The sequence below is a fragment of the Microcaecilia unicolor genome, chromosome 1 (assembly GCF_901765095.1).
Source record: "Microcaecilia unicolor chromosome 1, aMicUni1.1, whole genome shotgun sequence".
Taxonomy (NCBI): domain Eukaryota; kingdom Metazoa; phylum Chordata; class Amphibia; order Gymnophiona; family Siphonopidae; genus Microcaecilia; species Microcaecilia unicolor.
Window position 1 is genome coordinate 547702949 of NC_044031.1, and position 16283 is coordinate 547719231.

General features: G+C 40.0%; 1 protein-coding gene across 1 annotated transcript in view; it reads right to left on the minus strand.

Annotated features, from left to right (window-relative positions):
* STK3 (serine/threonine kinase 3) overlaps positions 1–16283 on the minus strand; it is a 412802-nt gene that overhangs the window by 106235 nt on the left and 290284 nt on the right. The window contains exon 10 of the mRNA XM_030217172.1: positions 4397–4572. Coding sequence (XP_030073032.1) covers positions 4397–4572 — 176 coding nt within the window. The remainder of the gene's footprint in view (positions 1–4396; positions 4573–16283) is intronic.

Sequence of the window (16283 nt, forward strand, 5' to 3'; positions counted from 1 at the left end):
CGATCCGGGGAGCGACCCTTTGCGCCCTCGCCCTCCGACGCCATATGCCACGAGGAGAAGAATCGGGGAACCCCCTGCCCGCTATAAAAAGGTAAAAATTACCTGCTGTCCGCTCCGAGCTGTAACGAACTGGTGTCCCAGTGAGTAGCTGCAATGAACGTTTAAATAAACGTCGAAATAAACGCCTTTAAGGACGTTTAAAATTTTTTTTTTTTTTTTTTTTTTTTAACGGAGCCAGCGGGAGGGGGGAGAAAAGGAGGGACCTGGCACCACCAGGTTTGCACTTGCTCAAAAGAGCCCTCAACCCCAGGCACTCAACAAAACCTAAAAATTAGGCTTGGAGGCCTAGCCAGAGCTGCTGCTGTGTGTGACCACCACCTGCTGAGATAGAGAACAAACTGAGGAGTTTCCAGCAGCACATGACCACATATAGGGAGGCAAAAGTTTGCTCTCTATCTCCACCTGCTGGTAGATGGACACAACCCACCAGTCTATGGATTGATCAGCTTGATGATATGGAAAACATCAATTCACCTATTGTAAAACGAAACCAGACAGATAGTACAGATCGTCAATCCTGCACAGTCAATGCCAACTGAAAGTCATGTCTTTTTCACAAACACAGATACACCCTAATCCACTATTCGTTCAGTTTCTCCGCTATGACCTTGCCCTCCCTGAGCGCCCCCTTTGCTTCTTCGTGACCTAACGGTCCCACGGATTCCCTCGCAGGCTTTCTGCTTCTGATGTATCCGAATAAGTTGTTACTGTGAGTTTTAGTCTCTGAAGCAAGTTTCTCTTCATACTCTCTTTTAGCCTTCTTTATTAACGCTTTGCATCTGACTTGCCAGTGCTTATGTTGCTTCTTTTTTTCTTCATTTGGATCCTTTTTCCATTCTTTGAAGGGCAATCTTTTGGCTGTCATAACCTCTTTTAATTCACTTTTTAACCATGCTGGCTGTCGTTTTCTTTCCACCTTTGTAAATACATGGAATGCATCTGGACTGGGCTTCCACGATGGTATTTTTGAATAACGTCCTCACCTGATTGTCCTAACCTCAGCAGTCGATCGTTTTAGTGTCTTTTTAACCATTTTCCTCATTTTATTATAGTCACCCTTTTGAAATTAAATGCAGCTACTGTAGATTTCCTTTGTGGGTTCATCCCAGATAGTAGATCAAACTTGATCATGTTATAATCACTGTTTCCCAATGGACCCAACACCTCCACCTCTTGCATTATGCCCTGCACGTCACCAAACACCAGATCCCAAATAGCTACCCGTCTCGGCGGTTCTTGGACCAGCTGCTCCAAGAAGCAGTCATTTATTACATCTAGAAATTTTATTTCCCTGGCACTCCCTGATGTAACATGTATCCAGTCAATATCAGGGTAATTGAAGTCACCCATTATTATAGCACTGCCCAATTTTCCAGCTTTCCTAATCTCTGTAAACATTTCTTCATCCATCTGTTCATTCTCAGTAGTAGAGCCCTACAAGAATACTCCTTCCCTTCATACATGGTATTTCTATCCATAATGACTCCACGCTGCTATCTGTGTCATGTGGAATGTTTATTTTATTTGATTCAATTCCCTCTTTAACATATAGCACAACCCCCCCCCCCCCCCAATTTGATCCTCTCTATTATTGCGATACAATTTATACCCTGTTAACACAGTGTCCCATTGATTGTCCTCTTTCCACCAAGTCGCTGAGATGCCTATTTTATCTACCTCGTCATTTAGTGCTGTATACTCTAACTCTCCCATCTTATTTTTTAGGCTTCTAGCACTCTGGGCTTCCTATGGCCTCTGCTCAAAACTAGAGAATAATACTGAAGAGCAATAGTGTACATCACATAAAAGCACAATGAAAAATGACTACACAGAGAGAAAAAAATACTGGGAATACAGCTTATTTTTGATATATTATTTTAAAAGGGCACTTGCCTTCTGTAACAGTATTTCCTATATAGAGCAGTGTAAGGATGCCTGGGTAACTGACCCATACAAATAGGAAGCCAGGCATCCTGCACAGTCATTATTTATTGCAGAAAACATTATATACTTCTACAGTCTGAGAGCTCCACACATACACCTGCAAACACTATATTAAAATATAAGATCCTTGGAGCTAATCGCTTATGTAGACAGGAGCAGATGGGTCTTAGGGCTCCAAGGTATATATTAAAGGGAGCTGGGAATAGGCAAATTTCTTGCTAGTTTCTGAATCGTTGCCGCAGTGCCAAGAGAAACAGATGGTGCAAAAGGAAAAGGAAGAGGAGAACTTGGGCCATAAACACTTTGGAAAACCAAAAAAATGTGTATATACATTTCTAGGCAATGCAAAGAGACAGCTCTCTGTAGTATCAACAAAGGCAACAGCAAACAGAAGAGGCGGTCCAGAGAAGAAGAAGAAAAATTAAAGAAGTGCCCATTGTATAACATTGTGTAGTTCATGGCCATGTGTTTGAAGAGTTAAGATGTTTTGCGATAGACCAAGTAGCAGAGAGTGACATTATCGCCTATATTTCCTAAGAACAACAAATTCTACTACTACAATTTGACATGTCGAGTGTCTTTGATGTGGTAGACCACACAACACTAATGACCCTTACTTGACAACAAGGGAATTAATGGGACAATGGCAACCTGGTTCAATGGATTCTTCAGAACTAAGTCATACCTAGTAAAGATGTCCAACCAATTCTCAGTCTCTTGGATCTCGGAATGTGGGGTGCCACATGGCTCCCCAATATCACCAATATTATTTAATATTATGATGGCCCCACTTGGGAAGAGACTGGAAAAAATGGAATTTAATCCATCTATATACGCCAATGATATCACTATTTATATACCTTTTAACAAAAATATCACTGAGATATTGGACAAGGTTAAAACAGGACTGAACCTCATGGAAAACTGGGCCACAACTTTCAAACTTAAACTAACCAAAGACAAAACCAAATTGCTAGATCTATCTAGCTCACAACAGGGGCGTAGCTGCTATGGGGCCACGGGGGCCTGGGTCCCCGTAAATTAGGCCCTGGACCCCCCTGCCGATGCCCCTCTCAACACCCCCGCCAATGCTGTCTGTACCTTTGCTGGCGGGGGACCCCAATCCCCGCCAGCCGAAGTCTTCTTCCTGTGTTTCGTTTCTTCTGAGTCTGACATCCTGCTGCACGTACAACGTGCAGGATGTCAGACTCACAGAAACAGAACGAAGCCTTGCGATCTGCAGGGCTTCGTTCTGTTTCTGTGAGTCTGACGTCCTGCATGTTGTACGTGTAGCAGGACGTCAGACTCAGAAGAAACCAAACGCAGGAAGAAGACTTCGGCTGGCGGGGGTTGGGTCCCCCGCCAGCAAAGGTACAGACGGCGACGGATGGCAGGCGGGTCGAGAGGGGAGGTCAAACTTGTTGGAGGTGGTGCTGGCGGCGGCAGGGGGTGTCGGCGGCACCAGGGGGGGGGGGGCTAAAATGTGCCCCCTCACCTCGGCTCTGGCCCCCCTACCGCTGAAGTTCAGATATGCCCCTGGCTCACACAACCCATGTCTGACCAAAATTTCACATACAACCAAAAAACATACCCAATCGAATCACAACTAAAAATACTAGGAATCATTCTTGACAAAATATATATATATCTTGAAAATCAAGTTTCAGCTGTCACATCAAAGAAGTATAAAACTCAATGGAAATTGAGAAGGATCAGAGACTACTTTCCCAGACAATCCTTCCATCTAATAGTATAACCAATGATATTGTCCCAACTAGATTACTGCAACGCAGCATATGTAGGATGAACAGAAAACATACTAAAATCACTGCAGACTAAACACAGCAGCAAGACTGATATTCAAAAAGTCAAAATATGAAAGAGCAACTACACTGCTTGCAATGTTACACTGGCTCCCAGTCAAGGCCAGACTGTTTTTTAAAACTAGTACTCTAATTTTCAAAATACTATTCGGTATGTCTCCTGATTACATGCTAGACTTGATCGAATTATCACCGGGAAATGCAAGTACAGAAACCAGAAGCTACTTATTACTTCATCTACCCAACTGTAGAAATTTAACCTACAAATCCATCTATACGGCTGGATTCAGTTATCTGGGTTCTAAATGGTGGAACTCGATTCCAAAGGCCATAAGAAGCATTACCGAGTACCTTCAGATCTGAAAACTTATCTTTTCAAGAAAGTTTATGGCTAACCACATATGACACAAATATTCTACACTGAATGTAATGTAATTGTAAATCCAACAATAATGTAACATCCCCCAAGTGCTAACTGTAAGCCACATTGAACCGAAACTTGTTTTTGGATAATTGTGGGATATAAGAATGAATGAATGAATAAATAAATAAATAGTGTGTGTACTTACAAAATCAAAGTCTCCATCTAGAGGAACTTTCCAATTGTCAGGAAAAACATTTTTGGCTATGTGAAACTGTTCATGAACATTCTGGTTGCAGTTTTCTTGGGTTTTAGTCTTGGTGTCTTGTTTGTCAAAGTAGTCCATGAAAGAAGGCCTCTGTGTTTGCGGAGAAGTAGCATTTCCTGAATTAATGAAAACAAAAAGGTACGTTCAAAATCTGATGAAATTAATAATTTTAATCTTTGTTAATGCATCTTTAGAGTGGCTGTCTACAAATCAATCATTTGCACAATTCAAATTATTCCACATGAGAAAAATTAGTGTTATAAACATGAACTGAAGAAAATGAATGGAAATATTTAGAACTAGATACATCAAATGATTTCCAAGAGATTTGTAAGCACATTGACATAAGAGGGTGTGGGTTACACTGTAATACCCACAGGTCTAAGTTGATTGACAGAAAAATTAGGTATTTAGTATCACTCAAATCCTGAAATTTCCATTGTGCTGAAAAAAAACCCAGTTTGCTTTCTAATGAGAAATATTAAAAAATGCACATTTTCTCTGGATTAGAACATAACAAATGATTATTGCCTCAGAAGTCTTGTTTTGTTGGCAATTGGTTTGTGATTATATGCCAATTATTATTAAACCACCCTTTCTACGGGTTACTACAGATGTTACATATAAATATGAGTTACCTCTGACTGTAGTAATGCTTTTTAACACAATTGGGCCTGAATTTTGATTGCCTGGGTAATGTCAGGAGTTATCTGTATGAATCTTTGGTTTTAAAAATTCTCCCTTCCCCAACTGGCTGAATAAATTTTGTCTGGATATCTTGTTAGCTGTACAAAACTGTTAAGTGGAAGGGATTTTTTGGCAGGGGTTTGGCTTCAGTTTAACCAGAGAGCACAAAATATCAGTGCTACCTAGGTAAAATTATTGGGACAGCTTTGGTCATAGTGGAGGGCTGTCCTACATTATGTAGATATCTTTAACTGGTTAACTTTAGCTCAGTGTACTCAGTAGCATTTAGCTTGATAATTACCAATGAATATCTGGGGCAAAGTTAACAGGATAAACATATTTGGGTAACTTTGCCATTGACTGAACTACTACAAACAAAGAAAAACATACTGAGGTCAATACAAACTACTTTGTATTGACCTCAGTATGTTTTTCTTTGTTTGTAACAGACTAAACACATAATGAACCATCTTTGATTAGTGAGCAATTGTTGTAATACTGAAGGACTGAAAACTATAAAGTATAAAACAAAATACATAATATAGCAAATTAAATTTTTTTAACAGCTGTTTATGCAGCCTAGATAAACTTCAAACTATAATGATATTACAAGTAAAATGTTACCAGTCAGCAAATGTAGTTTTCCATTTATATCACCTTCAAAAAATACTCTCAACCACAAAATTGCTTGCCCACTGAAGATATCCCACCCATATTATTTAGTGCAGTCATAGGAACTTAAACCGTAACTGGGTATATAACTTCTCTTACTATCATAAACAACAAATGCCTTAAAGTGCCAACCATTTTTATCCATTAGAAGTTCATGAGTAGAATTTAGTCTAATATACATCCTATATAATAAAAAGCACCTACAACATTCTGAAGCTGACTCCATGGCACTGTGGCAGTGTAGGGTTCGTAAGTCTGTAGTTCAGCGTTTCATTGGCTCTCACTGTCCCCGCCCTCACGTCGAGGAAACGGAACGCTGCATAGTTGCCAAGCAAACAAACGCGACGTCACAGGAACAAAGAACCAATCACACAGAACGGAACTTGGAGGAGGGAAGTGCAGTGGATTGAATCTCTAACAATCATATACAGGGAGGTACAAACATCAGTGGAGGCAAGTGCACAGAACGGAAGGGAAGACAAACATTAAATCACTTTGTCACTCACACACATCACACACACACACACACAATCACTCTGTGTATCTCTCTCTCTTACACTGTCTGTAAAACACACTGTCACTCTCAGTCTCTCACATGGGCAACTGTATGTTGCATTCTCACGAACAAGGAGCTCTTCTGATGTGATTGTTAAACTGATTGAAGGGCCTGAACAAGGAAAACTTTTACCACATTGTAACACAGTTTACACAAAAACTACTGTATATAAAGAAATCTTACACATGTAAACAACAATTATATTCAGAATACAACCGTGGAAACATTAATGGCAGGAACTCATTACATTGCTAGCGCCCGTTTCATTGCGTTAAGAAATGGGCCTTTTTTACTAGTAAGTTAATATGTACAGCAAACACTGTCAAATTCTTTTCAGTAAGAAAAAAATGGTATTTTCCTAACTGTAATTTTTGCTTAAGTGTGGTAAGTTTTATTGCATGTCACTGCATAAAAAGTACTTTATGGAGTGGTAAGTGCGTCTGTATTATCTATACCAGTGATAGTGTGCACTAATTGCAATGCCCAGTCCACACCCTATAACAAGCTATGCCATTAGCTCATGAACCAGTGCACGACGTCATACCATGGTAATGGTTACCTCAGCTGTGCATTAAAATTACTACACTGCTTAGTGTGCTTTAGTACAAGGTCCTCTTAATGTTTAGTACATAAAACTATTACTGGCAGCGCTCTGCTTGCAGGTTGCTCCCAGTATAATCATAAAACAGTGTTAATTCAAATCCATGTGGTAGACAAGTTAGAGACAACTTGATTTGCACTGTTAACTGCTTTCAGAATATTATGCAGGTTTTTTTTCTGATAAAACAGCAAAGAATGCAAAAGAGTACTTATGCCAGGAGGATGATTTTAGCTTAGGAATTTAAACAAAGTAATTACAGTATGCCACACGCTGTAAAATACTGTTTTGAATTATTGTAGTAAGGGTAAATTACAGGGTAAACTAGTCAAAACTGCCAACAGTGATTCTATCAGCTCCTAACAATTATGTAAAAAGAAGTACAATTTACTTTTCTACTAAAAAAGGTTTCATACTATCTTTGGAATAAAATAAATCTAAAAACACATTAGATACAAAACCAGAAATCATCACACTGTATTAAGACGATCCTGTGTTTAGAAAACTCCACAACATCAGAAAAGTAAAAAGGAGGATCTAGGTTCGATTCTCAGAACAGATTCAGGAACCTTTAGTTGCAAGTGCTACGGAAAATGGTACTTAAAACCAATGTGCAAATGCAGAGCCAGATATCTACTAGCCACCCACTGTTCAGCAGCATAATTCTGCACAGCATGCATCGGTTTTATTATGAGAGGGTTTCTATATTCCACACTACCTTGTATTCCTTTGCATTATATATAATCAAAATAAATACAGTTTATTTTCCAGAATCAGGGCCAGGCTTTGTCAGTTGAGTAGTCTGAGGAAGCTACTTTTTAGAATCATACACAGAAATTCATAAAAGCAAAAAAAAAAAAAACAACTTTATATATAATATGCATATGCCTTTAGTGATGTCTATTTGTATGTGGATGGTCAATTGTGCTGCTATTCCTGCATATGAATAAGTGATTAATAGCTGTTAGGCACCTTGATAAGAATAAACAAGTCTAGCTGCGTCAGGAGGGGAAATTGTAGCACTGTCACATAGTGTCAAGATGGTGGATAGACAAAAAAAAGATGCCAAAATTGTCATCAGCCAATCACAAAACATTTTGAAAATTAGGAGCCAGCAACATTAAACAAATCCCAAAAGGGGTAATGTCGGAATATCAGAAAAAGCTTCCCTCTCAATAGGACCATTAAGTCCACTGGGTTCAATAGTTTGTAGCTTGTAAATCCATTGCTGTTCCCGTTGGAGTACGTTAGATATACCCCTCTCCATATAGCAGATCTAATCCAGTCAATATCATACATCGCAAATCTGAAAACTGACACTGGACTATAGAACAACAGATGATACAGCTCCTGTTCTATTTCATGTAATTCCATGAATATGATTTAGAAGATCCCATGCTCATGTGCTCTACTACATACAGTGGGGGAAATAAGTATTTGATCCCTTGCTGATTTTGTAAGTTTGCCCACTGACAAAGACATGAGCAGCCCATAATTGAAGGGTAGGTTATTGGTAACAGTGAGAGATAGCACATCACAAATTAAATCCGGAAAATCACATTGTGGAAAGTATATGAATTTATTTGCATTCTGCAGAGGGAAATAAGTATTTAATCCCTCTGGCAAACAAGACCTAATACTTGGTGGCAAAACCCTTGTTGGCAAGCACAGCGGTCAGATGTCTTCTGTAGTTGATGATGAGGTTTGCACACATGTCAGGAGGAATTTTGGTCCACTCCTCTTTGCAGATCATCTCTAAATCATTAAGAGTTCTGGGCTGTCGCTTGGCAACTCGCATCTTCAGCTCCCTCCATAAGTTTTCAATGGGATTAAGGTCTGGTGACTGGCTAGGCCACTCCATGACCCTAATGTGCTTCTTCCTGAGCCACTCCTTTGTTGCCTTGGCTGTATGTTTTGGGTCATTGTCGTGCTGGAAGACCCAGCCACGACCCATTTTTAAGGCCCTGGCGGAGGGAAGGAGGTTGTCACTCAGAATTGTACGGTACATGGCCCCATCCATTCTCCCATTGATGCGGTGAAGTAGTCCTGTGCCCTTAGCAGAGAAACACCCCCAAAACATAACATTTCCACCTCCATGCTTGACAGTGGGGACGGTGTTCTTTGGGTCATAGGCAGCATTTCTCTTCCTCCAAACACGGCGAGTTGAGTTCATGCCAAAGAGCTCAATTTTTGTCTCATCTGACCACAGCACCTTCTCCCAATCACTCTCGGCATCATCCAGGTGTTCACTGGCAAACTTCAGACGGGCCGTCACATGTGCCTTCCGGAGCAGGGGGACCTTGCGGGCACTGCAGGATTGCAATCCGTTATGTCGTAATGTGTTACCAATGGTTTTCGTGGTGACAGTGGTCCCAGCTGCCTTGAGATCATTGACAAGTTCCCCCCTTGTAGTTGTAGGCTGATTTCTAACCTTCCTCATGATCAAGGATACCCCACGAGGTGAGATTTTGCGTGGAGCCCCAGATCTTTGTCGATTGACAGTCATTTTGTACTTCTTCCATTTTCTTACTATGGCACCAACAGTTGTCTCCTTCTCGCCCAGCGTCTTACTGATGGTTTTGTAGCCCATTCCAGCCTTGTGCAGGTGTATGATCTTGTCCCTGACATCCTTAGACAGCTCCTTGCTCTTGGCCATTTTGTAGAGGTTAGAGTCTGACTGATTCACTGAGTCTGTGGACAGGTGTCTTTCATACAGGTGACCATTGCCGACAGCTGTCTGTCATGCAGGTAACGAGTTGATTTGGAGCATCTACCTGGTCTGTAGGGGCCAGATCTCTTACTGGTTGGTGGGGGATCAAATACTTATTTCCCTCTGCAGAATGCAAATAAATTCATATACTTTCCACAATGTGATTTTCCGGATTTAATTTGTGATGTGCTATCTCTCACTGTTACCAATAACCTACCCTTCAATTATGGGCTGCTCATGTCTTTGTCAGTGGGCAAACTTACAAAATCAGCAAGGGATCAAATACTTATTTCCCCCACTGTATTGGTCAAACCTCATGTATGTTTAAAACAAGAATAACAGTGTATGGATATTGTATTACTGCTAGTAAAACTGAAGCCCCAGTGGTCAAACATTACATCAAGTAGCAACATCAGTTTTAAAATGTGGATGTATGATTATTGACCAGATTACATCCTTACTATACGGAGAGGGGATATATCTAAACTAATCCATCAGTGGGAACAGCAATGGATTTGCAAGCAACAAACTGTTGAACCCAATGAACTTAATGGTCCAACTGAGAGGGAAGCTTTTTTTCTGATATTCTGTCATTACCCCTTTTGGGATTTGTTTGATGTTGCCAACTCCTTAATTTTAAGAATGTTTCTGATTAGCTGATGACAATTTTGGCATCCTTTTTTTCCACTCACCATCTTGACACTATGTGACAGTGTTACAGTTTCCCTTCCTGATGCAGCCCTTGTTGGGGTTTTAGAAATATGTGCATTTTGATGACAACAAACGGAGATGGACTGAGTAACAATTGGACAGTCACTGAAGATAAGTAGTGCTTATTGGCATGGTTTAATGGTTTTTTTGCACAGTTTTTTGGGAACCTTATATTAAGTTTTGGCAGTTTGAATAAAGATTGCACTAGGTGAGAGTTTTTCCTTTTAAGGTTTTTTGATTTAGACCATTTTTTTGGAGCTGTGTTTTTCTGTTTGGAGTATTTTTTCCCTGCTCTTTTTTTCCGGTAATTAAAACCAGTGATAGCACTGGATTCCTATTTCGGGATTTGACTTTAAAAGCCTTTGGGCATTGTAATAGCCCTTCTCTCTTCACTGGTGCAGTGCTTCTTTGTCTGCTTTATAACTACCAAATATTTTTTGAGATTAATAAAAAAAACCTGGAAAATCAGCCATTTTACTGCTGTGGTAGAAAGTGGCCTTAGAATGTGGGATAAAGGCATGCTAAGGCCACTTTTCCTGCACCTTTGCAAAAGGATCCTTTATTATGTCTTATGTTGTATGGGTCTAATTTAAAAATATGAATTATTTTCCTCCCTGATCTAAACATGCTCTAGGCAATGCTTACAGTCAGTTTAGGTACAACAATACACTTAGGCCCTGATGTAATGAAATATCTCTCTATATAAAAGGCACCACCAACGTTCTAAATGAAGCCTCCAGGGAAGTGTGAAGGGGGAGAGATATCCGGTTTCCCCATGAGTGTCTGCCCCACCCTCGCTCTCTCTGTAACACAAACGCAAAGCACGAAATCAAATCGCTCTCTCTGTAACAGTAAAGGACTCAGAGGGGGGAGGGGAGAGAGGGCAGAAGCCCTCACTATCTCTGTAACACAAACACAGCAGAGCAGGAAACTTAACACTGAAGGACTCGACTCCAAGGGGGGAGGGGACAGAGAGCAGGGACACACACACTCCCACATGCACACAGAAGAAAACCTTGCTAGCCCCCGTTTCATTTGCATCAGAAACGGGGCTTTTTTACTAGTGAGTAAATATACACACTAACTTATACAGATTCACATTTACTCATGCTTTAAAAATACATTAATGTTCAGTGCAATGCACTACTGCTATGCTAATGCATCAAGCATTACAAAATCTGCATTAAGAACAAAAATGCCTTAAATCCCTAATAAAAATTTACACAAGATTTGCTGTACATTTTTACCTGGAGTTGCTTGCTAAAAATGGTAGAAAGTTATAAGCCCTCAATTCCCTAGTGGCCCAGTGGGGACCTCTAGTCCCTGGTAGCACAGTAGCCCCAATGAGTGGCCCATCCCACCCTATTTAAAATAAAAGCTAGGTATGTGGTCAATAGATCAGTCATTACTCCTCTCCAGAGAGAGTCTGAGTGAAAAGCCATGTTTTCACTGCCACCTTAAGTTTTCAGTAGAAATTTTCATTACATAATATAAGTGGAAGCAAGTTCCAGAGTACAGGGCCAATTTACCGAAATCATAGCATTTAGTTTTTTCCAAGCCTGATTCTTATAGCTGGAGATACAAATGAAAGGTTTGTTTCAAGGACAATTTCTACAAATGGGTTAATTATGGGCATACTATGATAGGAATGAACCTCACTCCTAAGCCAGGGCACGTGGAGTATGATCTCAGTCTCTCAAATTTACTGTAGTCCTTACCATAGTACCTGAATTGTGCCAAAGAGACCTTTCTTCAGGAGTTCATTAAAATGTTACATGTATAGACAGAGATTATGAGCACTACAATTATTTTCAAAATAATATATAAGATATTAAGTTATTGATGAATATGCTCTCCATTACTTAAAATGTGAAATACACAGAGGGGGATGTGCTGAAAGAAAATATGTATTTTTACTGAAGATGTTTTGAATTTTTCCAGGTGGAAATTCTTTTAAATGGTGCTCGTGGCACCCAAAACAATGGAAAATATTTCCATATCCTCCTGTCACACTTTCTTGGTCTCAGACTACATTTCATGATATTTAAAGATCTCTTTTATCTCTACATGATTCACCGAGCAGTCACATGGGACTGACACCTCTATAATCAATGCTGTTCTTCTCTTGCACCACTATGTCTGATTTCCTGGCACTCAGCTTTTTATCTGGGGTAAACACAAAGGAATCCTGTTTAGAAGGAATTGATCTATGGAATCTTAGTGGAGATTAGGTGGCGACGCCGGTAATTGGGAATCGAAACCGTTCCTGGGCAAACTTCTACGGTCTACGCCCTGATCATGACTGAATAGATATGGATGGGCTGGAGTGTAAATTCAAACATGCGTAGAATGCCCTCCCACAGGAGGTGGTGGAGATGAAAACGGTAATGGAATTCAAACATGCGTGGGATAAACACAAAGGAATCCTGTTTAGAAGGAATGGATCCATGGAATCTTAGCGGAGATTAGGAGGCGATGCCGGTAATTGGGAAGTGAAACCGTTCCTGGGCAAACTTCTACGGTCTATGCCCTGATCATGACTGAATAGATATGGATGGGCTGGAGAGTAAATTTTAAGGGGTTTCGACGTTAGCTTCAGAACTTACTACAAGAACAGTGCTAGGTAGACGTCTACGGTCTGTGCCCTGAGAATGGCAAGGACAAATCAAACTCGGGTATAAAGTATCAAATACCATGTAAAATGAGTTTATCTTGTTGGGCAGATTGGATGGACCGTACAGGTCTTTATCTGCTGTCATTTACTATGTTATGTTATTTGATAAGCTTCAGCACAGATCCCCTTATAATGCAATCAAATATCCTGGTCTCCAATGTCCATGTTATATGGAGTATATTGGACTTTGAGGCATTCCTACATTCCCAAATGCACTTAAGCAATCCCATGTTTGCTGCCTGTAAAGATAATGTCAGGTATGAATAACTAAGCTTATAATAAAAACTAAAATAGTTCCAACAGTTATGCAATGAGAGTCTTGATATTTTCTACTTGATGAAAATAAAGAGAAGTAGAGAAATTCAACGAGGACAAGTGTTTAATATAACTAGTATAATTTTGTTACTAAAACAGACCTTTGCTGTATCAGGAAAAAAAATAAAAAAAATTGATTGAACCTGTACTTTCTTTTTTTTTTACAGTAAGACTAGTTAAGAGAGGTTATGGCGGGTCAAGATGGCGTCAGGAACGGAAGTGAGGCACCTTAGCTCCTGAGACTCGAAAACGCTCTGGCGCGAGGATTGATCTTCCCGATTTCATTATGGGGAAGAGAAAGGGGAAAACGACAGTTCCTTCCTCCGCGGTCCCGCTGCCAACTCCCACCACTCGCCAGATGACTTTGGAGAGCTTTCGAGTGGTGCCTCTTGGAGACCGAATGCTGTGCTCGGTACCCTGAGAAGCCGAGCCAATCGAAGTGGGCATAGAAGGAGTGACACTAAGTCCTCCTTCCCTCACTGCAACTCCGTGACCCGGAGGCGATTCTTTGCTCGTGGGATCACGACAACCTGAGGTTCTGGATTTACCCAGACCGGTGGTACTCGTAGAGGGAGGACCTATGAGCACTTCAACCCCGGGAAAGGAAACATCGTTACAGGATTCAGTGCAGGTCGCTGTTTCTGTTCCTCGGGAGACCAGCAGTGGTAACTATGAATACACTTTGGGATGCCATTCAGGCAATGAACAATACTTTACTCTTGATGAATAATTCAGTTAAAAGTGATATAACGGACCTGAAACAGGCCAATCAAACATTGTTAGCTCAAACTCAGGAGCAGCAAGTTAAAATTACGAAATAGAAGGAGAGGTTGAAAAACTACAGAATATTACCTCAGTTTTGATTAAAGAAAGAGAAATCCAAGATAGAAAAATGGAATATCTTGATAATAATGTGCACAGGAACAATTTGAGATTTTTGAACTTTCCGAAATCACCATTGATAAATCCTACAGATATGCTTAAGAAATATTGTACTGAGGTATTGGGGATTCCAATGGAAGGGTTTCCTCCCATAACGAGAACCCAATACATAACTGGTAGATCTATTCAATTAAACGAACAACCTCAAACAGCTCCTGGCACTACATTAAACTTAACAGAATTCTTGGAGAACTCTCTCGAACTGATATCTGAAAGAACTACATTGTTGGTAACTTTTGCCCTCGAGTTTGACCGAAACAATATTCTTCAGTTATATTTCCAACATATCAACGACTCTTTCATGGGACAAAAGATTCAAGTGTTCCCAGATTTAGCAAGGATTACACAGAAGAGGAGAAAAGAATTTCTTTTGTATAAATCTAGGGTGTTAAAATTAGGAGGCACATTTGGTGCTGAGATTTCCCTGTAAATGTTAAATTTCAATTGATCTGGTGAACTATGTCTTCTTTACTCCCAAGAAGTTATTGGAGTTTATTGAATCAAGGGAAAAGGCTGTTCCTACCGTGGAGGTACTCCCTTAGTTTCTCCCATCCGTTTGTAAATTGTAAATTTACTATAATTTTTCATTTGAACTATTTCTTAGTATCTTGACCAAATAATTGTGGACAAATGATATAACAAATTTTTCCTTATTGAATGATATAAAGTATTATGTCATATACTCTTATATTTCTGATATTTCAATGCATTTATGTTTGTTGATATAAATGTTAAAACTTATAAATAAAGAATTATATAAAAAAAAAAAGAGAGGTTATGGCAAAAATGTTTCTTAAGCAACTAAGGAAGAATAGTGAGAGAACAATGGCTACCATATTTTTTTATCAATTCAGCCATTGGATTCCCACATACTACCAAAAAGAAAATGAGATTTCTGCTGTTCAAAATGCCCATCTTCGGCTGTCCGTATATCTTGCAATGGAACAAGAACATGCATTTTGATATTCATCACTTCTTAGTTGGCTTTTATAAAGATTAGGACAATCCCTTCATGACCTTTCGCCTGAAACTGAGAACCTGTATAATATGGAATGTTTAGTGTACTCACAGAAAGTACTGGACAAAACTTCAGCAAAAATCTAAACAATAATGTCAACAACAAGCTGAACTTGCTTAAATACTCAATTGATCTAAAATGTGGTATCAATTCTTTGTTTTCTTTTTTTGTTCTTATCCAAGTGGAGAAAAAGACCTCAGCAGTCTCTGCATGGCGATCTTGTGCTCAATGTGCTCAAACGCCAGCCTTCCTAAGATTCCATTATAATCATAGGTCTCAAAAAACTCCACTGATATATAATAAAATATCGTATATGTAAAGTACTGAAATACTAAATCGTGATCTTTTAATTCTTCTGAAAATAATATTATTAGTGTTACTTAGCTTTCAATCTTGCCCAGCTGTTACAGAGAACTGACGGGCCCTTTTACTAAGGCACACCCAAAAGTGTGCGCTGGTGTAGGCATGTGTTTTGGACACGTACTGGTCCATTTCCTCAGCGTGTCAGGAAATGGATATGCGTCAAAATGAAAACCAGCACGTGTCCATTTTTAGCCTGAGACCTTACCGTCACCCATTGACTTAGTGGTAAGGTCTCATATGCTAACCAGGTGGTAAGCGTCCAGCGCACGTCAACTGCCGATTACTGCTGGGTAAGTGCAATGCGGTAGAAAATATTTTTGGGCACGCGCTAAAAATGGATATTACAGCCTAGGGCATGCTGTAGCCAGGCGGTAGTGCTAATTTGATGCACGTTGGACATGCTTAGGTGCCTATGCGCCTTTGTAAAAGGGCCTCTGAGTGCTTTTTCTTTAGTTTGACACAAACAGGAAGCAAGAAGCAGTATATATCTGAAATCTTGTTGACTGGGCTCTGATTGGCCTGGAGTTTGTAATTACCCAGCAGTTGTTGCTGACTGTTGTTTCAGTCTTAGCCCGGGAGGA